Here is a 25,015-nt window from a genome sequence, read left to right on the forward strand (position 1 = left end):
GAACACGGTTCGTTATTGAGTTTGTCATAAAATGCATCACGGTTTGGTAAGCTTGTTTCATCAAATACTTTTGCTGACGTTACATAACTATAAGGATAAACCCCTTTACGTCGGATGAGATTTAAATGTTCAGTGGGTACGAGTTTCGACGATTCTACGAGTTCATTTTCTGACAAGGTGTCGGCCAGTTTTGCCAGACTCAAAGACATCAGTCTAAAGGAATCAAGAAAGCGCAGCCACATACGACCCACTCGGACTGATATCGATATGTACTTATCGTTTGTACAAGGGATAACCTTTACTTCACAGTCTGGGACTGATGATAAGCTTTTTATGATAAAATTACCATCGTAATTCGACATGTTGTGACAATACACCGGGATTTAGTTTATGGTAGAGCTACGTAAATTGCATTTACTACAGATCACGTGTCTCATGTTACCCGATATATGACAGTGGTCTAAGACCCTGACACAGGTGCTGTCATTGAAAGCACGATCACACAGCTCGCAAGCCATGGTTGATTCGAAGCGCTCCGTCTCTTGAGCTGTTAGTGGTTTGACCGGTTCGAATCGCGTATAAAGTTGTTCGACACTCGCTGCAATTTGTTGCATATGAAACATAAACGACTGAGCAGCATTGGGACTACGGTGTACCTGCGGCTCCGTACTGATTCCTACTTCGTGCAATTTCTCGTCAGGTGGTGTTGACTTTACTAAGGTAGCATAGGAATTGGGTTCGTGACATTCGAATGAACGATCAGAGCCTACTATTGGTACAAGAGTAGCTTCAAAGTCGGCAATAACAATGACCGGCACCGGGATTTGATTTTCAAACTCCTCGTATTTTAATAGGTTTTCACCTTCCTTTGGTAGGCGAGTGTTTGCGAGTTTAAATTTTTTACAAAGTCGTAGGTGCTCTTCGAGCCATGACTTTGGATCCGGTTTACATTTTCGAACCTCACGGTGCGTCGAACACCGTTTGCGAATTACGATCTGATTGTGTCCGGCAGCCACTTGTGGACGTATCAGTTTGGAAAAATTAGATATATAAACATAGTGAGCGTTTTCGGCTGACTCGCGATACAATAATAAATCTATGTGGTCCTGTTTCTCATCAACTACCCGTAGTGGTGTTATATCACAGCCTGGAGCTGTTTCGAAAACATTTACCGAGGTATTGGGATTATTTAATTCAAACTTTGCGATTGAGGACACTGTCACAGGAAATTTTATTCCCTCAAAGTTGTATACGTGCTCATAGTCAACGAACGATTCTTCAGTCAAGACTGAATTAACATCTACGTTCGGGAGGTGTTTCACTAGTACACTATATTTAAAACATTTAGAGTCTGTATTACGAACATTGATTGTGGCTTTCCTTTGTGTTATACGTTTTGGCAGTACTGTGTATGCTTTCCCAGTGGGTTTCTTAAAAGTAAACCTACTTACTCTAAGCGTTAGCGTTGACGGATGGTCCAGTGTCCATCCAGACCCCTTCCCTTCGAATTCAGACTCCTCAGTGAGTAGCTTGGCACCGTCTTGGGCGAGAATGTCTTGGAGATCATCGCTGCCGCCGTAGACTGTCCTGGTAGATGTTTTGAAGTTGAATTCTTCTTGCGTTCCTTCATGTTGATGGTTGAAGACTGACAACACCACCATGTTGTATTTGAGACTGGGCGATGTTTTAAACTCTTCTCGAAGCAGTTTCTCAGCAACCGGAAGTGCAACACTCAGGAACGCTTTCGTGTCACGGTAGTAAGCGTTGGGATTGTCAATGATAAAATCCCGACAACTTAGTAGACCTCTTTTCATGTACCATTTTAATCGAGGTGGTGTTCCAGACTGCTGTGATGTGGTGGCGCTCTGTCGAGTCGTATGTAGTTGGACGTTTGTAGACGTTTCTGGAGTTTGTAGTCGAGAGGTTGGAGGCACAGCTGCAGACTCCTCGAATCTCTCAGCAAGTGGTGGGCTGCTGTTCCGTAGCTTCTTTCCTCTAGAAGACGGATGAGCAACGTCCTCATCAGAAGACGATGTAGATAGAGTATGTTTCCTACCCTTGCTGAATTTTTTTGAATACACTTTAGTAGCAAGACACATTTGCTGGTGTCTCGCCAACGCTTTCACTGATATAAAATATGCTTCATGACAAATGGAACATTCTATAAACTCCATCATAAAAGAACATTTAACACACCGAGTCACACACACGAACACCGAGCACACAGATGTTACTACTACTCTGAGCACTGAGCGAATGAGTGCTGATCACAGAGTGCTGAGGGTATTTATGTCGGGGGTGTACCCTTGACACATGGTCGTCCTTAACCTGAATCTTACATTGTCATTGACCCATTTTAAGGGTTGTCCTTAACCCCCTTTTGTGTCCTCGACCTATTAGTGGATCAACTTCCTAGACCTCGAAGTGTGCATATAAACACGTTGAGGATTACTGGAGTACTCATTCTACTCTTGGTACTCGTACTCAACGAACCTTCCACACGCTGGTGAGTAGCAGTTGTTTGTCTCTCTTGATTACTAATTACTACTTTATTTCAGCTCTATTTTTTAAAAAAGGTTTTCGTAAGAATTAACGATAGTTGTTTATGAATTGCCACAGTCTTTTGCAAATTGTGCTGGCAGTTGTAAGAGGCATTTTTCCAATTACTGCCTACAGTTTTTATCATGTTTACTGCGCGGCTCGGTTTTATTTGTAGGTTTTAGCGTGGTTTTGTGTATACATACGTTTTTTATAAACAAAAGCTGAAGCGTATACGGGTTTTGTGAGTTTGACCATTTTATGATGCATGCTAAACTTTATTTGGTTTACAGACCTCTTGTTTTCTGGTTTCTAGTTACACTACACTACTTTTGGGTTGTAAAAGTAACAATAACAGTAAACAGCAGTACATTTATGTTTATTTAAATAAATCGATAATCTCATCATCATCCAATGAGCTGTACCCCGACGATGAAAGTGTTGATATCATTTGATCCAACTCCTCTGGCAGTTCATTATCATCATCATCATCATCATCATCATCAGATATGATGATCGGTGATGATGGTGCAGGTCGTATGTCTTGTGGTGGTGCTGTAGAGGTTGACGGCTCGGACGTGTCTGGGCGTGGCTGCAGCGGGGGGGAATTGAGTATGGAGCAGAGCGTCAAACATTGTTTTTTTACAGGCGGGCCCTGTCCCTCTGTCGGTCTTTTTCCCCCACGGTATCGAACCAGTGATTCGTGGCGCATAGCCGCCGCCATTCTTCCAGCTGTAACAGATTGTTTAGTTTAGAGTACAGTTTGTCAAATCAGCGTTTTACTGTGGATATTGGTGTGTCTTGGTTTACAAATGTTGTATGAGTTTTAACTATAACATTGACAAAATAGTTTATCTGGTTTACAAAGAATATTACCGTTCACTGCCTAGTTGTATTTTTAACATCAAATACTTTGTGGTTTTGGCTGGAGTTTTGACAGTCGGTGGAAAAATAGTAGTTACGCCTTGATCAGATTTATTATTACTGTCATTCGTCTAGCAAGTTTACCGTAGTGATGGATCGTAGGCTGTATTGGTTTCTTAGGAAGGTTGTTATTTTCTCATATTTACTTTCACTACGTTTGTTAATCTTCAACTGCTCAAGTGTTATTCGGACAATACTACAATAGTATATTTCATAGCTAGGGCCAAAAATTAGGTTTTACCAGCTCGAGATATTTTTAAGTTTGAGACGAAGTCGGGAAGGAAGGTTGTTATTTTCTCATATTTACTTTCACTACGTTTGTTAATCTTCAACTGCTCAAGTGTTATTCGGACAATACTACAATAGTATATTTCATAGCTAGCGCCAAAAATTAGGTTTTACCAGCTCGAGATATTTTTAAGTTTGAGACGAAGTCGGGAAATCGATCGAGTGCTACAAAACCATTTCGGTCCGTGGTACGAACGCTATTTTTCACCACACCCTATTACCACTTTTCACGACTATAGTCAACACAACTACAACTTGTTATGTTAAGAAATAATTTCAGGAATTAGCAAAAATAAAAATTGTTACTAGGCAACGGTGATAATAACACAATTCTATTGCAATGCTATGGATTTTGATTGTATAAAATGCATTCATGTTTTAAGTAAGAAGACAGCTGATTTTGCCACCTGCTTGGTCCCCAAATTACGATGATAGCTGGCTAGCAAAACGTAACTTTCAGCCCGTATGTAATACAGCCAAAAACATAGTGTGGTGAAATCACAATTTAGCGTACTAGATAAATAAACCCCGGTCTCCAAACACAAAACAGCGGCAAGTGACACGATCGCAGCACTAACAGGATTATATGTTTCAGAACCATGTCTGCTGATCTCCGTACAAAACTGAACAAGCTAGTGGTTGTCGAAGGACCCTCTAGAATTGCAATGACCGAACTTACAAACCCTGCTGGCTACACAATTACAGCGGCACGATTACACAGCCACGCACAGTACGGGATTAGCGTTATTCTAGAGGTATTAGTGGACAACATAGTGAGGATGGTGTTTCTTCCAAAACGGTTCGGACAAACTCTGTCCCAATCGGATGTAGATACGCTGGCTAACGGGACATACAAAGTTAAATGTACCGGCATCACCAACCGCTCTCCAAATGTTGTAATATTTCAATGAGAAAATATAGACACATATTAACAGACATTTGTTATTATTCCACTACCTTATTTACCTGGTGAATAGCTGGTGACGTCTTCTACCACTTCGTACGTCTTTGAAGGTACAACATCGAAGTGGCGTCGAAGCTTCGCCAGAGCTTCCCTCCCCTCGGCGATGGACTCGAACTCAAACAAGACGTTGAAGATCATGTTTCAAACTGATGTTAAGTTTGGAGTACTTAGTCTTTATACTATCGGCTCCACTCACCGGCCATAACCCGAATTGCAGTTTTCGGTTACCTTGCACACACCTTGGACTAATAACCGCATTGCAGCTGCACTTGACATTACACAACGGATCCGCTAACCCACTGACTACACAAGGTCGCCGCACCGGTTCGCGGCCACTGCAACACACAAGATCGCAGTCTACGTGCTAGATCACTTTTATTGTTAACATACCCTGATGTTACCTCTAGTTAGAGGAAATATTAACTACTGTGGGTCGAGGATGGTATAGCGTACAGAGTTTCTAGTTCAGAATGGGCTACTCCGTTAGTTACAGTGCCCAAGACTAATGGTGTCCGATTGTGCGCAGACTTCAAAGTAACATTGAATCCGGTGCTACAGACGGAACATTATCCATTACCTCAACCTGAGGATATATTTGCTTCTCTGTCTGGTTGTACATATTTTTCAGTTGTGGATCTCACTAATGCTTATCAACAATTAGCTGTTGCGGAGGATTCACAACCTCTGTTGAAGTTAACAACTCACAAGGGACTATTTCGACTAAGACGTCTGCCATTTGGACTTTCTTCAGCTCCAGCTATATTTCAAGCTGTGATCGATCAAATTATAAACGGATTACCAGGTACTGTAGCCTATTTAGATGATGTTTTGGTTGGCGGCTCAACAAGAGAGGAAGCCTTTTATAGATTGGAGAAATTGTTACAGCGTCTTATGGAATTTGGAGTACAAGTTAATGGGAGTAAATGCAAGTTCTTACAGCCTGAAGTGGAATATTTAGGCTACGTCATTTCAGCATCAGGAGTCAGTCCACAACAAGGTATTGTTGAAGCTATTCAAAAAGCTCCCGAACCTACTAGTAAAGACGAGCTAAGGGCTTATGTTGGTTTAATAAACTATTATGGAAAATTTATTCAAAACTTGTCTGCTAAAATTCATTGTTTTTATGAACTGTTAAAGAAAGATGTTCCATGGAAATGGACCGAGCAATGTTCTCAAACATTCAAGAAAGTAAATCTTGGGTTCTGTGTTCTGATGTTTTAGTACACTATGATGTCTTGAAACCTTTAGTGCTCACTTGTGATGCTAGTCCTAAAGGAGTTTCTGCCATTTTGTCCCATATAATAAACGGAGAAGAAAGACCTATAGCGTTTGCATCAAAAACACTGAGTGCCAGTGAGAAGAACTATTCACAGCTCCACAAGGAGGCGTTGGCACTGATCTTTGGAGTGAAGAAATTCCATAAATACATTTATGGGCGTACCAATTGTATTTTACAAAGTGATCATCAGCCACTAGCAGCTATTTTTGGATCGAAGCGAGGGGGTGCCTAGTTTAGCTGCTGCTCGCCTACAACGATGGGCCCTGATTTTGTCTGCCTACAATTTTGAGGTAAAATATCGGAAAGGTTCCAGTTTGCCTCACGCTGATGCGTTGTCACGCTTACCACTACCCGAGAATGAAACTTTGGAGTTGGATGAAAATTATATATCTCATGTGGAATCTTGTGTAAGAGAAATGAACTTCTTCAATTCGGGGAGTGACGATTCTCCAATCACTTCTTTAGAGATAGGACAATTGACTGATAAAGACCCACTGTTGTCTAAAGTTCGGGATTTTGTGTTGTATGGGTGGCGTGAAATTGTAGACCCAATGTTAATTCCATTTCAGAGAAGGAAAGATGAATTGTCAGTGGATAAAAATTGCATTTTATGGGGCAGTAGAGTAGTCATACCTAAGAAATTGCAAGGTAAAGTCATCCAGATATTGCATGAACAACATCCTGGAATTACTCGAATGAAATTGTTGGCACGCAGCCACGTGTGGTGGCCTGGGATCGAAAAAGTAATTGAGGATGCTGTGTCATCTTGTTTGATTTGTCAAAGTACAAGAAATGCTGCTTCAAAAGTTCCATTGCAGCAATGGCCGTTAACTTCCGAGAGATGGCGCCGAATTCATATTGATTTTGCTGAAGATCCAACCACCAGACAGCAAATGTTGATTGTAGTGGATAGTTTTTCAAAGTGGATGGAAGTATTTTTAATGGGTTCTATTTCCACGGGGAAGACCATTGAGAAACTTCGTACACTATTTTCTGCTTATGGTTTACCTGAGGAGTTGGTGTGTGACAACGGCACGTCTTTTACCAGTCTAGAATTCAGGGAGTTTCTTAGAAAAAATGGTGTGAAACTAACATTTTCTCCACCATATCACCCTGCCTCCAATGGAGCAGCCGAGCGTTCTGTTCAAGAAGTTAAGAAAAGTTTGTTAAGGCAAGTTTTGGGTGAAAAATCATCTCAGCAGACATCACTGCAGTATAAATTGGATAACTTTCTTTTCGCATATCGTAATACTCCATCATCAGTAACCGGGGTGAGCCCGGCTGAACTGTTCTTACGTTGGAAACCTCGAACAAAATTGACTATGTTAAAACCTAATCTACTAGACGAGTCAAGGAAGAAGCAGGAAATGCAGAAACGAGCCTCAGATAGGCATAGAGGTGCGTGTAGAATTTTTAATGATAATCAGAAGGTGTTGGTTAAAACAGTCAGACAGGAGAAAGTTAGTTGGGTTCCAGGTCGTATATTACAGTGTAAAAGTCCAGTTACTTATTTGGTTAGTGTTCTTGGCAAAACAAGAGTTTGCCATGCAGACCATCTTAGGCCAACGGAGGTAGAGGAGGACGAAATCATTGTGCGGAAAGAGGAAGTTGGAAGGACTATTGAGGCACATCAACAAGAATTCAATAGAGATTTGCCTATTCTTCAGGAGTCTACATCACCATCAATATCAAGACATGATGCTTCACCTTATTTGCCTAGGTTGAAGTCTGATGTTGGGAAACCACGGGGTGTACAATACAGTCCATCTACAGTTTTGAGGAGATCACAGAGGACTGTGCACAAGCCGGAGAAATTGGATCTATAAAGTTGGAGAAGCCAAGAGTCAGAAGAAATTTTAAAGTTTTAAAGTATTATGAGCCAAGCAAATTTTAAGTGTTGGCGAGTGTAATATATGTTTATATTAATTGTACAAGAAGCAGCATTTGATTTTATAATGTTGGTTGCATTCCAGATGTTAAAGACTTTTGTTTTGTTCTGATTGTTAATTTTGTAAATAACAATAATAACTGAGTTGTGATTGAAATGGAGAATAAATTGAATACACTAGATTTTATCTTGTTCTTATAAAATATTACAATGCATCATTAAATAAATTATAATAAATCCTAGGTAAATCCCCTAACTGTAGCAAGGGATGGTTTATAAAACCTCTGTGTGTCGAAAGTTAGTACAGGCAAAGAACTATGGGAAATCTATTCAGACCCAGACATAATATCGCAAATAAAAAGTAGGAAACTGAGATTGGATGGTCATGTGAAGAGATGAGAAAGGGGAATGGGATATTTTGTAGTAAATTTCATGATCTTTCATTTTCTCTTTAGTAAAATTAAGTAGAATGCATAGTTTCCAAGTTATAATCAAGAAAGTGAAAAATGTGCAAAAATGTTCTTATTTTTTTCGTCTAGCTCAAAACGCACAAGGAATTTTTGTTAGATCTCTTCAGATTCGGATTCAGCGCCCTAAAAAACATAAAGTTAAGAAAAAAATCGTAACAGTTATTTTTTGTAACGTTCAACTACCATTTGACTGGACTATACTATGATAAATCAAGTAAATCGGTTTTGACAGGTGTACAAAAGGTATCCACTGCGTAAATAGCTTTTTGGCCTTCTAGTTAACGCTACCCAGTACAGAAGCGCAAAAGCTGTCCAAATTTTTACCCGACTTTCCCAACATTTTTTACCATAGACTATACCCTCTCAGATCATAAGAAAATTAATTATATGGTACAGTATAGCAGGCCGTATACAAGTAAAATGAAAATTAATTAATTGTACTTCAAAGAACATAGTCTCGTAGTTTTCTATAGGGCTGAGTCGCCAGTTTTTAATGAACTATATTGTCTTCGATACAGAATTTGTTGGAGGCTATAATAGCAATAACTACATTCCTATAAACATTTTCTAGCTTTTGCCATTCATTCATTCTATTAAAAACCAAAAACCAAAATAGCGAGTATATTTAAAACCAGTTGTTCTTGGAAGTGTTATTTTTTATTTTCGTTTTATTCTCGCCGGTTAAAAAATTATTCCTAACTATTTTGCACTTACTTCAAGACAACATGTATATGATAATCGTTTACTTTTGTTTTTTTTTTTTCTATTTATATATTACATTGGATATGTTTGTTCTGCTATATATTTTAACTAATCCAATACCGTTGTTTTTGCCCTAATGTTGTCAGGAATTTAGCAGCTGAAGCTTGTATTCGTCCAATATTTTTTTCATCTATATATTATGAATGACACGCGAAAATTAAGTGTTATTCAATTGTAATTGACACTTTTATACTTAAGTGTTATTATATAATTTTATTTAATCATATTTTATGAGTGTTAATTTACTCTTATTAAAATCAATCATACACACGACTTATAAATCACGTCCATGTTATCTGCTCCATGTTCTTAGTTCTTCATAAAAAACTGTATTTAAATCCAAACAAATCAAAATTTTCAATTTTTTTTTTATTTACTGTAGATAATGTTTTTTATTCGTATGAAAATTATATTTACTGGGAATGAACCTTCTATCAATATTAAAGTTGAACTTAATCTTACGGTTTTGTTAGATGTATCTATGTTCGAGCTCTACTGGGTCTCAATAGAATTCGTTCACAACTTATCTTTGGTTTCCAGCTTCATGAATACAGTGTAAGGAAGCTGATTTTTAAGGAGTGATGAATGCCCTTTTCGCTGCTATGTTATAGGTGGCTATAGATATAACCTTACATAACATCAACCTAGAAAAAGGCTTTTGTAATAATTTGATATAATATTGATATGATATTAGGCTTGGTAATTTATTCGTATAATTCATTATTGATGGATAAGAAGTTGTTATCAAAAAACTTTAATATTGACCTTTTATTGTATTTGTTTTTCCTTAGGACGCCAGGCTCTAGCCTGGGATCAATCATCAGATTATTTAAAGGTAGACCTTGGGGCATTATCATTTAGATAAAATCCATTGGTGATTTGGTAGGATTTGAGCCCGGGACTATAGGGATCAAAATTCTGTGCTCTAACACTACACCAGCGCGCTCCCCATATTATTTTTATTGTTAATATGTAAACATTAGAAATCTTTACTTACCGCAGCTCCTAACCATGTTTGTTATTGGCAAAAGTTTTAGGATTTTTTCTCTTTTACTGTTTAAAAGTTATCAATAAATAATGGTAGGTATTATATATTACCTTTTAGTTATCTTACACAAGTAACCTTAAATAAAAAATGTGATGAGTCTTTAAAGCTTGAAATCCTGAAAAAAGTTCATTTGGTCACCTCCACAATATGGCGACCAAAGTATTTTTAAAAGTTTGATGGATCTTACTTTTTCCAGGGGATTCTTCACTGCGAATGTGTGGTTTGGAGATAAGGACAAACCAGGTGAACATTGCTGAAAACCCAACTCTGGGACATCTGTGACAATGCAAAACTATTTACATTTTGGCTATTCTTTTAATTTTTTTTAATTTTTCAGAATAACTGAATATACCATATACTACGTATGGATTCGTTTACAAACTATTAAAATTTATTATTAATTTATTTGTTACATCTTGTATGAAAATGTATTTCTTTTTTCCGTTATTTTTGTATTGCAACTAGTTTTGTTTACTTATATTTTTATACTTTTACTAAATAGTTAAACACATTTTAATTTTAGTGTATATTAAACTTAGAGATTTTTTTCTTATTCAGTTAGGTTAGTTATATAAGAGAATTTCTATTATGCGTATACACATGAGAATATACTTTTAGGTTATTACAGATAACATAATAATAATAATTTATTGCCTTGACAATTTGCATTGTATTGACATTACAATTAATAAATGCTCTTCATGGGAAGAGCATTAATTAATTGTAAACCTTTACGATATTGTTATAGTAAAAAGATTCATTTTAGAAATGTTGATTGTCTATTATGGAATAGACAATCAAAATTTCTAAAATGAATCTTTTTACTATAACAAATTCACCGATTTGCAGCAAGTAATTTATTACTTGATACAAAACTATACAAAATTGTTTTTTATACATTTTAATTAGTAATGAAAGACAACGAGCTACATTTATACATTAGCACCATATGTGACATTGTCGATTTGATAAATGTCTTTTATTACTAATGTGTTTGATAATATTATAGTTGAATACTACCAGTATCCATTCGCACACATAGCAACGTATTTTATAGGAGTTCACACAATCCAGATTGTTGTGTTTTGAGTTGATTGTGAACCACTGCATGAGTTATATCATCATAAAACAACTTATAAAGTCCATAAGTTGCTAATTATGGTCCAAGCATCTTAAAGAGATGTGTGTTCACTGCAAAATTATTCTCCGAAAATACAGTAAGAATCATACATGACAATTGTAGAATAATGCTACAATGTTTGATCTCTGAACTTGATTTTTACGTCTTTAACTTTTATGTCAGAGAAAATTTTTTGCCACTAAATAAACAGCTGATTAACTCTCTTTTCACCACACTATGATGTTTTTGGCTGTATTACATACATTAATTGGTGGCTGAAAGTTACGTTTTGCTGGCCATGCCAGCTGTCATCGTAATTTGGGGACCGAGCAGGTTTTTACAGGCCGGGGCCGCAAAATCAGCTGTCCTTTTACTTTTAAAACATGAATGCATTTTAAATACACAATCAAAATCCATAGCATTGCAATAGAATTGTGTTATTGTCACCGTTGCCTAGCAACTATTTATTTTTATTTTTGCTGATTCCTCAAATTATTTCTTCACATAACCTAAAAGTTGTAGTTGTGTTGACTATCAGTGTGCATTATTATAGTGGTGAATAGTGGTAATAGGGTATAGTGTGGTGAAAAATAGCGTTCGTACCACGGACCGAAATGGTTTTGCAGCTCTCGATCGATTTAAGTTCTCGACTTCGTCTCGAACTTAAAACTATCTCGAGCCGGCAAAACCTCATTTTCGGTAATATTGTAAAAAGGTTAAAATACCTGTAACTGCCTCGTGATTCCTCTGTTCCTGTACTGGACTACGCGCGTTTCGATGTATTCACATCATCATCAGGTCACAAACTTGAAGAACTTAAACCATTCTTGAATTGGTCGCGTCAAAGTTTACAAAAAAATACACAAAACATTTAAACATTTAAAAAACAGGGACAAAAACTGTAGGCCTACAGACACTGGTGTGCACATGACGGGTGCCGAGTCTCGACTCAGTCATGTGCACCCGTCATGTGCACACCAGTGTCTGTAGGCCTACAGTTTTTGTCCCTGTTTTTTAAATGTTTAAATGTTTTGTGTATTTTTTTGTAAACTTTGACGCGACCAATTCAAGAATGGTTTAAGTTCTTCAAGTTTGTGACCTGATGATGATGTGAATACATCGAAACGCGCGTAGTCCAGTACAGGAACAGAGGAATCACGAGGCAGTTACAGGTATTTTAACCTTTTTACAATATTATTGTCAACGTGATTCGGAATAAACAACACAACATGAACTCATTTTCGGCCCTAGGTACGAAATATATTATTTCGACCCGTGGGAAATCTCAATCTTACTTACAAGAGGAAACTGTGTGCGTTACTCTAGTTTACATTTAGGTATATGTTGAGACATTTCTCCGTCTGACAATCTCTGTTAAAGCCTTTAAAGAAAGCAGTGTGTGATCGTATATTACTTAATTTAATGAGAAGGTAATTACTTTAATGATGCCACTTTGCGTTATTTGGTAGATTAAAATCACATATATCAAAACTCTCAGGTCTAAACCATAAGCTCAACTATATAGGCATTAACGTATACATATAACGAATACATTGCTTGTCTTACGATTCAAGCAATGTATAAACATTTTAAGAATAATTTATATATTTAGTAAAAGATTCATAACTTTTCTGTGAATAAGAGTTATGTCCCCTCTGTTTAATCTTGTGAATAACATGACAACTAAGATGAGGTCTCATAACAATTCATTTCAAACCAAAGCTTCTTCCATAGAAGCGAAGGTTAAAGCTAGGCAGGATAAGTTTATCCCATTTCGTAATGTCATTGTAAAATTACTTTCCCAGGCACCTTAAACCTCTGGCAACTAGTCACAATAAGGTAAATTTTATTGGTGTCTAAAATTGGTTAAGAAATGGATTTGACTTCCTTTTTGTCATTATTATTATCTTGAAAACTTTTGATTTGCTTTCTCTAAAAGTAAATTTTGTGTAGTTTGATTTAGTTTCGCTTTATTAGTCTTACGTTTTGACGTAAGATGTTGTGAAAACGTTTGTTCATTTTACACACTAAATGTATTAACTTATCAATCGAAGTATTTTTATAATCAATAAGACTGCAAATCTTAATGGTATGTTATCATAAATTCCTAAATGGTATTTCACGATTTAGTATGAATAGATTCCTAATATTAAACGTGAGGTTTATTACTTCAGGTGTTATGTGACACATATTCTTAATGTCACAGTCATCATATAATGTTAGATAAAAACGTGGGGGCATTCTGGCTCGCTATCACAACAGATAGCGAATACACATTAAGTCCTGTATTATCATTTATTACAAGCTTTTTTTCCTTTAAGCTTCTAACAACCATGGGAACGTGTAGTAAGGTAGATAAACAGGCAAAAAAATAACACATCAGCAGGCATACGAACGATCAAATTAAGAACGACGAATCGAACAAACGAATAAACAAATCAACAATAATTTATATATTTACGGAAAACTCCATTTTACATGTTCGTACAATTATGGCCAAACTTTACATTTCAGGATTAATACGTCTCATACATGAAGACAGAACAGACAAAAAATTACTTATATAAATATAAACATTCAACATAAAATAAGCAAGTTAAACATTGTTGTTCATTTTGTCGGACATGACGTTGAATATTTATTTGCCCTCTCCTGTTAACCAAATGTGGGTATATTTTAGATATTAGGGTTTTCAAAGTAAACACTGTTAATCAAATCAATTAAAAAACGTTTTATGTTAATAATTTGTTATTTATTTGCGCTCTCATGGATTGTTAAAACAAATCCACAATATTTTGTTTATTGGTTGAACTATCGAACCAATTTGAAGACTCTGAGGTTACAAAATACTAATATACCTATTGCAGCAAACCTGATGAGTCGATTAAAACTTATCATATTGTCTTTTTTATAAAATTATAGGCTAGTTAGTAACAGGTAAAATGCACAGTATGTTTCCTAAAGGATATACTACTGGTTTGGAAAAAAATCATAAGCATCGTATTGCTGTCGTAAGTCCATAGCCTTTCCCCAAAAGTGTATAACATTATTTAATTTGCATTAAAACATATTTTGGCCTTAAAATGGGTCAAAGCTTATGCGAAGCTTTAACCGTTAACGTTCTTATTACCTCGGTGTATCAAGTGACATTAGGACTAGGATCCAATAACTCAACCACGATTCCTTGTTTACCAAACACTCCCGAGTGTTGACAGTCGCATTGGTTGAATCAAATCATCCGTTGCTAGACAAGTGTAGCTTGTGTTGGTTACATCATACTATGATATTTTTTTAATGTTAATAACTTAAACTTAAAATTATATCTACGTTTACATTAATTAATTTATGAATTAAAATTACCTTTTGCCACAGTCAAATCATTTTAATGGAAGTAAGTCTGAATATTTTTGAAAAACAAAGTTTTTGTACCCATTGGGTGGAGTCAAAATGAAATAATGTTTACATAATACAGTCTACGCTATTTTTCGTTGTCTACCTACTTCTCTAGGATGCAAAGGAATGTTTTACGGTGATTAGCAAAGACCCCACGTATATGAACAGGTGAGTTTATCGTTTTTATGTTGGAACTTCAATGTGGATTTTTAAAACTATTGGTTGGGTATTTAATGACAATTAATTGTCAGCTGATTTTAAAATGTATGCTTTTTTTATCCACAACAAAATTGTCAAATAGTTCATGGAGGAAGTCATACGAGAAGGATAAGTGTTTGTTTTGCACATTGGCATTTCCATATGACATTTGAAAATGTCAACGCAAAGTGTCCAGTTATGTATGCTGCTTACGGTATTATGTATTATTTCAGCCTGTGCATTCCCAAGCAACTGAGTTAATAGATATATTTCATTCAAGAACCATATAAGCTTAAAACTATATTAAGCATCTGCATATTATAAGTGGGAATATTTAAAGATGATTGTAAATGTTTTATACCAAAAAATAATATTTTCTTTTTTTAACATGCCACAATTTTATTAACTTTATTTTATATACAAAGAGTATTCTTGAATATTCATTCAATCATTTTAAGGAAAGAAACTACTACTTATATCTGGGCTGTAATTGAAAAGTCAATCTTCTTGCAGATCACAATGCTACTTTATCTGTTACATTATCTCTGTAAGGTCCGTGACTCTTGGGAAATTTAATACAGAATTGTTCATGACATGTCGTGCATTTATCACCTCAAAAGACTCGATTAATGAATCTTATGGCTAAACTGTCTCTTTTAGGTTACAAGTTATACTAAACGAAAAATGTTCATTCACTTGGTCGTTTAAGCTGAATGCAGTTTAAAATAGATTCATAGCAAACAAAAATATTTTTTCCTACGACTGCATGGAAATTATCACATTGCCCTACCTGTAAACCGTACGCGAAATAGCTTATTACCGATTTATTTTTTCCTACTCGCTAAATCATAGATATTGCATCTAAATCGCTAAAACGCTAAATCGTAGGTATTGGAAGATATTTTTCAGCAAAATGGACTATAAATACTATTTATAGTATATATTTTGCATGTAGTATATATATTTTTTATATTAATTCTACTTTGTAATAGGGCTTACACCTGTTTAAAGCAAATCAATCAGTTGGTTTCACTGATGGCGCATCTATGAAATACTATCATCCGGTATAGTAGCTATGGATCTTTAGAAAAGACAAACATAACCTGAATGACATTTTATATACGACAAATTACTACAATAGTAAATGATACAACCAAAAAGTTGATTCGTGTGTTATGATAAATATTATTGAGTTAAATTAATTTCTTCCACACACGTTTTGTGTAGTGCACTCTTATTTTACTATATCTTTCAAAATATTAAATACAATTATAATCCGAATAGACTATCTTAAAACCATCAAACGGTATGTTTTAGAAGTCCATGCACATAATGCGATCTTGATTATACTATACTATGAAAGAGTGAAAACACAATGCAAAATGCGCCCTAAAACAAGAGAAAACGTTCAGCCTAGATTGATGTACTCACTAATTTAGGTTTGTTTATTTTAAAATAAAACACACTCAAAACTGTCTGCGAATGTCTACTTTAAAGAATCTTAAATCAAATATAAAGTCTCATTTTAGAATTATTCCCAAGAAAAAATGTAAATAAACATAAAAGAAACCTTTATGCATACACTTAAAATGCATGATTCAAATAATGATACCGTTCACACACAGCATTACATCACAAGCATTACAACATTCAATATTTAGCCAACAGTGATCATTAACAATCAGAAAAAATACAGCGTGTTTTCAACCATGTTGTGTAGAACCTTGTCGTGTTTGATTATTCCAGTCCCAGGTCGACGTCAATGCAGGCGACCGCGACGCTCTCAGGGAATACGTTCTACATGCATCACAGCGTGCAAAACAAATACAAACATTCCCTGGCAGAGAAACTCTACTGACATTTGAATATGCTTGACACAAAACCGTTTTCGGTCATGCATTCACATCAAAAGTAACTTAGTTAATTTGATCTACTTACAAAATATGACGGAAGAAACAGATTTGAATAAATATGGATATAATTTTTCAGTTTCCAAATTTGACACACTCTATAGTCATGTAGAGCAAGAGTCGGGCCAGTGCTTCATAGAACCGACTCATAATCGCATGAATGTATCTTGACGCCGGACTGACATGACACAAGACCGCACTAGACATACCGTGACGTCATTATAAAATATACACCGTAATAGGTGTTTATTTATTCAACAGTGACAACGCGATGCTAATGACACCTTAAAACAATATTTTATCATTTTACAGAGTTCACGAATATTTAATGTGGTAAAATCAACTTCCTACGCTATGAAAATTTCAAAAATATATCTTTGTCTCGTTGTTATTTTGGTGTAGGATGATAAATGTTGTTAAAAAGTTCAGCTTTATTTCCAGTATGGGTTGTTTTAGGTGTAGAAACATACCCTCGCTGCAGCAAACCTATATAGTAATCGAATTTCTATTTTCCTGATTTGATTTTCACTTAAATCTATTTAACTGGTATTAGGTGTAAATAGTGCCTGGGTTTGCATAAAGTTTGTGTTTTTTTTTCTTGCTTTTGTTTTTTAACCAATAGCTTAGTAAGTAATCAATATATTCGCCAAGTTTGATTGAATTACATCCATAAACAAGAAAACTATATCAGCTTACTTATTTTTTAATAAAAATAACATGGAGATTTTAAATTTACGATTTTTTTTATACTTTCTCCGTGACCAATAACTGTGCAAAACACTTTAATGGCGACTAAATGATTTGTTATTAAGCTGTACAAAATCGTGGTTTTAAAATAAATTTAACCCATAAAAACCACATGAACCTAGGTTTACATGGTAGTAGCAAATGTCATCGAAATCGGATGATTTTTGCTCGAGTTATCGTGCTAATACGAGCTTAACGGACACATCTTATGTATACCTCGTCTATATGAATTTTAACGGATTGTATTTTTGGCCTCTGAGGACACCAAAACTAAAAATTAAATTGGTCCTGGGTCGAGGAGTGTGAAATACATATTGTACAACGTGTTAAATAGCAACACTGTCTAAAACGTATTTATCATATTCTAATAATTGTGATATAGTAAAGAACACACCTTTTCACAATGTTAAGAATCCCATGTGACAAATGCACGTGACTGAGAAATTCACCATACGTGCATCGACTAAAGATGCCCAAACTTGGCTAAATTCTCAAAGACAGCAAATTGTCAAAGAATTCTGATTCCTTCGTCAGTGAAAGTTTAATCAAAGGATTCGCTGTAACAAGATTATCGCATTACAATGTTTGCCCACCTAAAAAGACCTTTGAAGGTTCACCGTAGAAAAATAATTACATGGGCATTTTAGTTAGTGGTTTAAAAGGTAGCAAATACCATGAAAGGGGATCTTTAATAATTATCATTGGGACAGATTTTTCGTTTACTAAAACATAAGGCCTGATTTAAAATTCAAGTTGTAATGGTAGTTACATCTGAATTTGGTATAGTGGATTTACTCTGCTTTGCATTTACCAATAATTTCAATAATTGTAATAGACTGAAATTCAGCGGGATGCATCAATAGTTTACCGTGAATAATCTTACACAAATACAGGGTGATTTGTACTCAGTGTGTCAAAATTTTTTGGTGTAAGTACAAAGTAAATGAAGTGTGATGATGCATATAAAATGTTCCAAGTCTAAAAATTAGCTTCCAAAAAATTATTATATGTTTTTAAAAAATAACCATGCTTTTAAACTTAATACAGCGATTTCTCAATTACCTGTATATGGATTTGAGTAGATAATGTCATTTTCGTTTTCTACATTAAATTTTAAACAATAATAATAGAAAATGACAGAGGATCAGTTGTAAAAACTACATTGTAAATAGATTCAAAGATAAAAATTAAAATGTTTGATAAAAATTTAAAGAACAATGGTCTATTGCATTTCATTTTTCACACCCTGTATACAAGAAAGTGTCGGAATATATTAAAAACTGCGGCATTTTATAAGCTTTCCAACCATATGCTACACCATTGAGCTTTATGTCTGCTTATGTACGCTTTAGTGGTTTGAAGACTACAAAGCATGGTGTCTTTAACATTTAAAACATAGGAAGTCGGCATGTATTAATATAAGCAAATGTTGTATTTTTGTTTCAGCTTGAACAGTAAAAACAGTAAAAAAGTTCCCTGTTTTCTGGTTTTCATTCCCCTAAAACAAACAAAACAATATCTAAACCTCAATAGTATAGCATATGGTTGGAAAGCTTATAAAATGCGCAGTTTTTAACATATTCTGACACTTTCTTGTATATAGGGTGTGAAAAATGCTATCGACCATTGTTTTTAAAATTTTTATCAAACATCTTAATTTTTATCTTTGAATCTATTTACAATGGAGTTTTTACAACTGATCCTCTATCATTTTCTATTATTCTTGTTCAATATTTAATGTAGAACACGAAAATGACATTATCTACTTAAATTCATATACAGGTTATTGAGGAATCGCTGTATTAAGTTTAAAAGCATGGCTATTTTTGAAAAACATAAAATATTTTTTTAGAAGCTAATTTTTAGACTTGGAAAATTTGAACACCATCACACTTCATTTACTTTGTACTTACACCAAAAAAATTTTGTCACACTGAGTACAAATCGCCCTGTATAACGCATTTAGTATAGAATAATCTACACTAGTGGCATTTTGTGAAATCTTGTGGCCAAACCCCCTCATATCCTTTTGTGTTCATGTTTGAGATTGGACCTGCATCCCTTGCAGGAAATATAAAAGTTCACGTAGGACAATAAATTTTAAACTTTTGTGGTTATAGTTATTCAAGCTTTATAATTAACCGTAAAAAAAAATTATCCCACATTAGAGGAGCATCCCAGGCAATGACATGCGTAATTATTATTGTAAATTAAATTGTGTCACCTATTTTCATTCTATTATTTTCAATCATAGCCTATTAATTTTAGTACTGAGTGTTGAATCAAATTTTGAAACAAAGTCATAATAAAATTGCATTCTTGTAGTCATAAAATTAACGTTAACACTTTAAATGTGATATATCAAATATTTAAAAAAAAAACAGTGATATACTTTTTCCAATTGTATTTTACTTTTATATTTTCAAACAGAATACTGATTACCTTGCTAAGCTTTTTCTTCTTATTTATATTAAGGTAAAAATATAATTGTACTATGAGCATCAGAAAATGTTCTAAGGAAACCCGTAGTTCTACCATAAACCTGTATTTTTTGCAATCTAGACATAACAAATTCATATTCATCATATTTATCATCATATGTTAATGTCATGTTCATCATATTTTTATACGTGCACTTTTTATTCTCATAGCTATAAATTATAATACCTATGTGTGTGTGTAGGGTCAAAATAATTTAAAATGCGAGAACAGACCACATGATGTCAGTTACAGCCACAGATAACCGTTGATGAAGCTGGACGTGTGTTATCTGTGTTCTGCTGAAATATTGTATTCACTTGACAACATGTTATGAATATACGCGAGATAACTAGCGTTAAAGTAATGGCTCAGTCATAAAGGTGGGGCTTACCAGTTAGAACCATAGGGTATTATAATGATAAACAATGGGAATTACATATTGTGATTATACACGGTTTTAACTAAATTAGGCAGGGGTGTGGTCTAGAGATCGAAGCAAGGGACTTGCTGTCCTAAAGTTCCGAGTTTGATTTCCACCGAAAGGTATGATTATGCAACAGCCTCCTGGATTAGAGTCCAATTTGAGCGTAAAGTGCAATCGTAGAATGGAATTTCCCAATAGAAAAGAAAATCTTTCCTTATTTTTTTGGAACGACCAATTTAACAAGTACGATTTGTTCTCATTGCTGGACAGTTGAATAAAAAATTTAAATACGAGGGAAAATGTCGTCAATTACAGATTCTATAAGATTTTGACCTAAATAAGCTCATACACTTACTTCATTGGATAACACAATTTTTTTTATTTCATAATCCTTTTTTACTGATACATGAAAACTAATTATGCAATATATCATACTAATTGATTCTAATAAAATGGTTACCCTTTATCTTAAAAAATTTCGTATGGAAGGCCAGTCTTAACACACATAATATTAAAAAAAATTACACAGTGATTAATGTATATTAGCTTTATATGAGAATTTAACTGCCCAAATAAAACTCAGTCATTAACTTAAGCTTTCCGAAAGTAAAACTGATGTAATCATTTTGGACAAAGCTCCGGATCGCTTAAGTATCCATGGGATTTCAATCCCCATTAAAGCTTGACTTAGGTCTCTTAATTTGCCTGTTTCTGAAAACTGTGGTCATTTGTATTTTGCTAAAATCTAAATCCGGTTAAAAATAGTGGCTACTACTTACAACCTCCGTCCATGGCACTAACAAAATGTATCTTGGCTTTATCTTTTACAAGTATATATTATACCTTGATAAAGGTACAAATTATAATTAAATTAACATTTTAATATAATAATGACAATGACAATGTATCTGCAACAATATTAATAAACGATAACATTAAATAAGAAATAATAACGTTAAACTACACTTCATCTCAAAGATCAACGACGAAAGTTAATTAGTTGTTACCTAACATGAATTTGATATGCATAAAATCAATTACTTTGTAATATTTGTAGGCCTGCAAATAAAAATAAAATCACAACAGCTGGAATCACGACGTATGTGAGTAAAGCAAACTAATTAAAAGAATACTTTACCAACAATGATATCAACGAGCAAAGCTTATGACAGCTTCATCGAGAAAGAAAAACGAGCATAGAAGCACATTAATGTGTTCACAAACTACTTTCACTGTCTTTAAGCGCGTCAGCAGTTATCTAACTACGAGATAGAACGCAAAAACTCACTTGAACAAAGATTGCCGCTGGATAAATACTAATTATTTTTTTTCCAATCTTAAGAACCATTTCTTACAAGCCCTTAAAGATTACTAGTTATCCATTAAACTATTAAGTATAGTGTATAAGAAAAAATACGAAATCAAAACTTAAATTTACATTATTTTTTAAGATAACTGTGGAGAATTCAAACCTGAATATAGATGAAAGTTAAGTAAGGTACTAAATGTACATTTATCACGTAAATACTTACCAATGTACTACAAAACTGTGAACAAATAAATAGGTATTTTGATAGGCCTGTTCGGCAAGATGTAAAATGCACTGCTTCGAATGGTATTAAAATAATTAAAAAGTAGACTAGTAATATCTAATTTACAAACGATTTAAATAGTCAGAGTATGCATTATTTACTTATGTTAACTGAAATTAGATTGCTTGCTTATTTTCTGAAAATATGGAACAACTCCAAAATTGTCAAATAAATATTGTTTCAGCGTTTAAATTAGCTAAATAAAGTACAAATGTCATTAGCAGTTTTGACATTGATGAGTACAAATATACAGCGTAATTAATCATATTGCAATTTGCAGCATTTGGCAAAATGTTGTTACATTTTCCGGGATTAATTTATTTGATATGAATCAATTCATCTTAAAGCTTTGAGTAGCAATTTATCTATTTAATATGACATATTTAATGAAACTTTCAGTAACATAACGGTAATCAGTGGTCTGTCCCCGATTCCTTTGTGATTATTTAAGAATGTAGATTGTTCCAGTAAACGGTTGTTTTAACCAATTACTCCTTGACTTGTACTACTTCTTTGAGGTTACTGTTCACAGCTCACAGCACTGCTTATCCACGCCAAGTAGTGCTGTAGAATGTTTTTTTCTATTAGTGTACATTCATATTTTTTTTATACGTAAGCCATGTGTCATCAATACAGTCGAAATTATATTTCGTATCGAATTATGTAGATTTCAACACTATTATTTTATCAATTTAAAATCTATTATCTATTTGAATAGTATTATCGGACAGAACCATCCGCAAAAAAATACTCCTTCAAATTCTTCTCCTTCAAAAAAGTATGTGTAATGTATTGATTAATTTTAGATGCCCGTCATGGTTCGACTTTACTATTGGATACTCCACCTCACGCGAGTTACTTTGACATCGCTTATACAAACTCTTAATTAATACAATTAATTGTTTTTGTTCCGCAAAATAAATCAAAAGGAAACTTCCTATACAAGTTGTGAATAAAAAAATATGTCGACCACAAATATGGTTAATAGTAAATACTTAAAAATTAATCAAAAGTAATACATTACGTTCAGCAATTAACTAACCAAGCTTGAGGGTTGGAACTAATTTGTGAAGTTCTCAAAGTGGTTGGAGTCAGTTTCATCTCATCACACGCACACATATTCAATCGCGCGCTTGTCAACAAGCTTAAGTGTTGAGTAAACCAAACTGTTAGCACTTCTTGTGTGGTAATGTAGATAGATTGATCTACTTAATGTGTCATTAGGTCCGAGTTAAATATGAATTAAATTAAAATTGATACTAGAAATTAAATTGGTTCTGGGTCGAGGAGTGTAGAATACATATTGTACAACGTGATTAAATAGCAACACTGACTGATTTATTTATAATAATGTTATTCATAAAAGCTTTAGAAGACGATAGTATTTATTGTCTTCTAAAGCTTGTGATAAAGAAAAAACCCAATTTTCACAATGTTAAGTATCCCATGTGACAAATGCACGTGACTGGGGAATTCAACATACGTGCATCGACTAAATATGTTCAAACTTTACTAAATTCTCAAAGACAGCAAATTGTCAAAGAATTCTGATTCCTTCGTCAGTGAAAGTTTAATCAAAGGATTCGCTGTAACAAGATTATCGCATTACAATGTTTGTCCACCTAAAAAGACCTTTGAAGGTTCACCGTAGAAAAATAATTACATACCCATTTTAGTTAGTGGCTTAAAAGGTAGAAAATACTTACTGTAACATGAAAGGGGATCTTTAATTACTATCATAGAGAGAGGTATTTCATTTACTAAAGCATAGTAGTTACATCGGCTGCTTTACATTTACCAATTTTTATCTGCTTTTCAATTAATTGTAATAAGACTGAAATTCAGTGGATTGCATCAATAGTTTACCGTGACTAGTCTCTTTAGTATATAATTATTATTTAATCTACACTAGTGGAATTTTATCCGAAAAAAAACTGATATCTTGTGACCAACCAAACGCCCTCAAATGCTTTTTTAATACTTTTTGGGATTGGACCCGCACCTCTTGCTGGAAATATAAAACGTTCACTTAGGGATAATAAAATTTAATCATTTGTTGTTAAGCCGTGACATGGAGATTTACGTTTAACTGTTTGGAAAAAGTATTTTACAGGAGAGGAACATCCCAGGCAATGAACCTAATCCCTAATGGACCTAATTATTATAGTAAATTAAATTATGTCACCAATTTTTATTCTATGATTTTTAATTATAGGCTATTAATTTTAGTACTGAGTGTTGAATCAAATTTTGAAAGAAAGTCATAATAAAAATGCATACTTATAGTCATCAAATAAAGTAAACACTTTAAATGTGATATAAGAAATATCAAAATATTCAGTGAGATACTTCTAATTGTATTTTAATTTTAAACTTTGAACCCAATTACTTATTTGCTTGATAAACATTTTCTTTTTATTTATATTAAGGTAAATATATAAGTATTATGAGCAACAGAAAATTGTCTAAAGAAACCCGTAGACCTACTACCAGAAACCTGAATTTTTGCAAACTAGACACCACAAATTAATTTTGGTCATCATATTTGTGTACGGGCACTTTTTATTCTCATAGACATTTTAATAAATATGTGTGTTTAGGATTAAAATAATGTAAAATACCAGAACAGACCACACGACGTCAGTTACAGCCACAGATAACAGTTGATGAAGCTGGACGTGTGTTATCTGAGTTCTGCTGAAATATTGTATTCACTTGACAACATGTTATGAATATACGAGAGATAACTAGCGTTAAAGTAATGGCTCAGTCATAAAGGTGGTGCTTACCAGTTAGAACCATAGGGCTTTATAATGATAAACAATGGGAATTACATGTTGTGATTAAACAAGGTTTTAACTAAATTATTTAGGGGTTTGGTCTAGAGGTTAAAGAACGGGACTTGTCCTGAAATTCCGGTCTACTAAAAAAAGTGATTATACAATGACCTCTTGGATCAGAGTCCAAAAATTGAGCTGTAGGTTCAACT

At 34.2% G+C, this 25,015-nt stretch overlaps 1 protein-coding gene across 1 annotated transcript; it reads left to right on the top strand.

Annotated features, from left to right (window-relative positions):
• The first annotated feature begins 7,315 nt into the window (after positions 1 to 7,315).
• LOC128984972 (uncharacterized) lies at positions 7,316 to 7,819 on the top strand. Its single transcript, XM_054404343.1, has one exon. It carries the CDS (start codon positions 7,316 to 7,318, stop codon positions 7,817 to 7,819), a length of 504 nt encoding a protein of 167 aa, XP_054260318.1.
• The last annotated feature ends 17,196 nt before the right edge of the window (positions 7,820 to 25,015 follow it).

This window comes from Macrosteles quadrilineatus, unplaced genomic scaffold, assembly GCF_028750875.1.
Source record: "Macrosteles quadrilineatus isolate MER2022 unplaced genomic scaffold, UCM_ALF_1.0 Scaffold_2__2_contigs__length_208266976, whole genome shotgun sequence".
Taxonomy (NCBI): Eukaryota; Metazoa; Arthropoda; class Insecta; order Hemiptera; family Cicadellidae; genus Macrosteles; species Macrosteles quadrilineatus.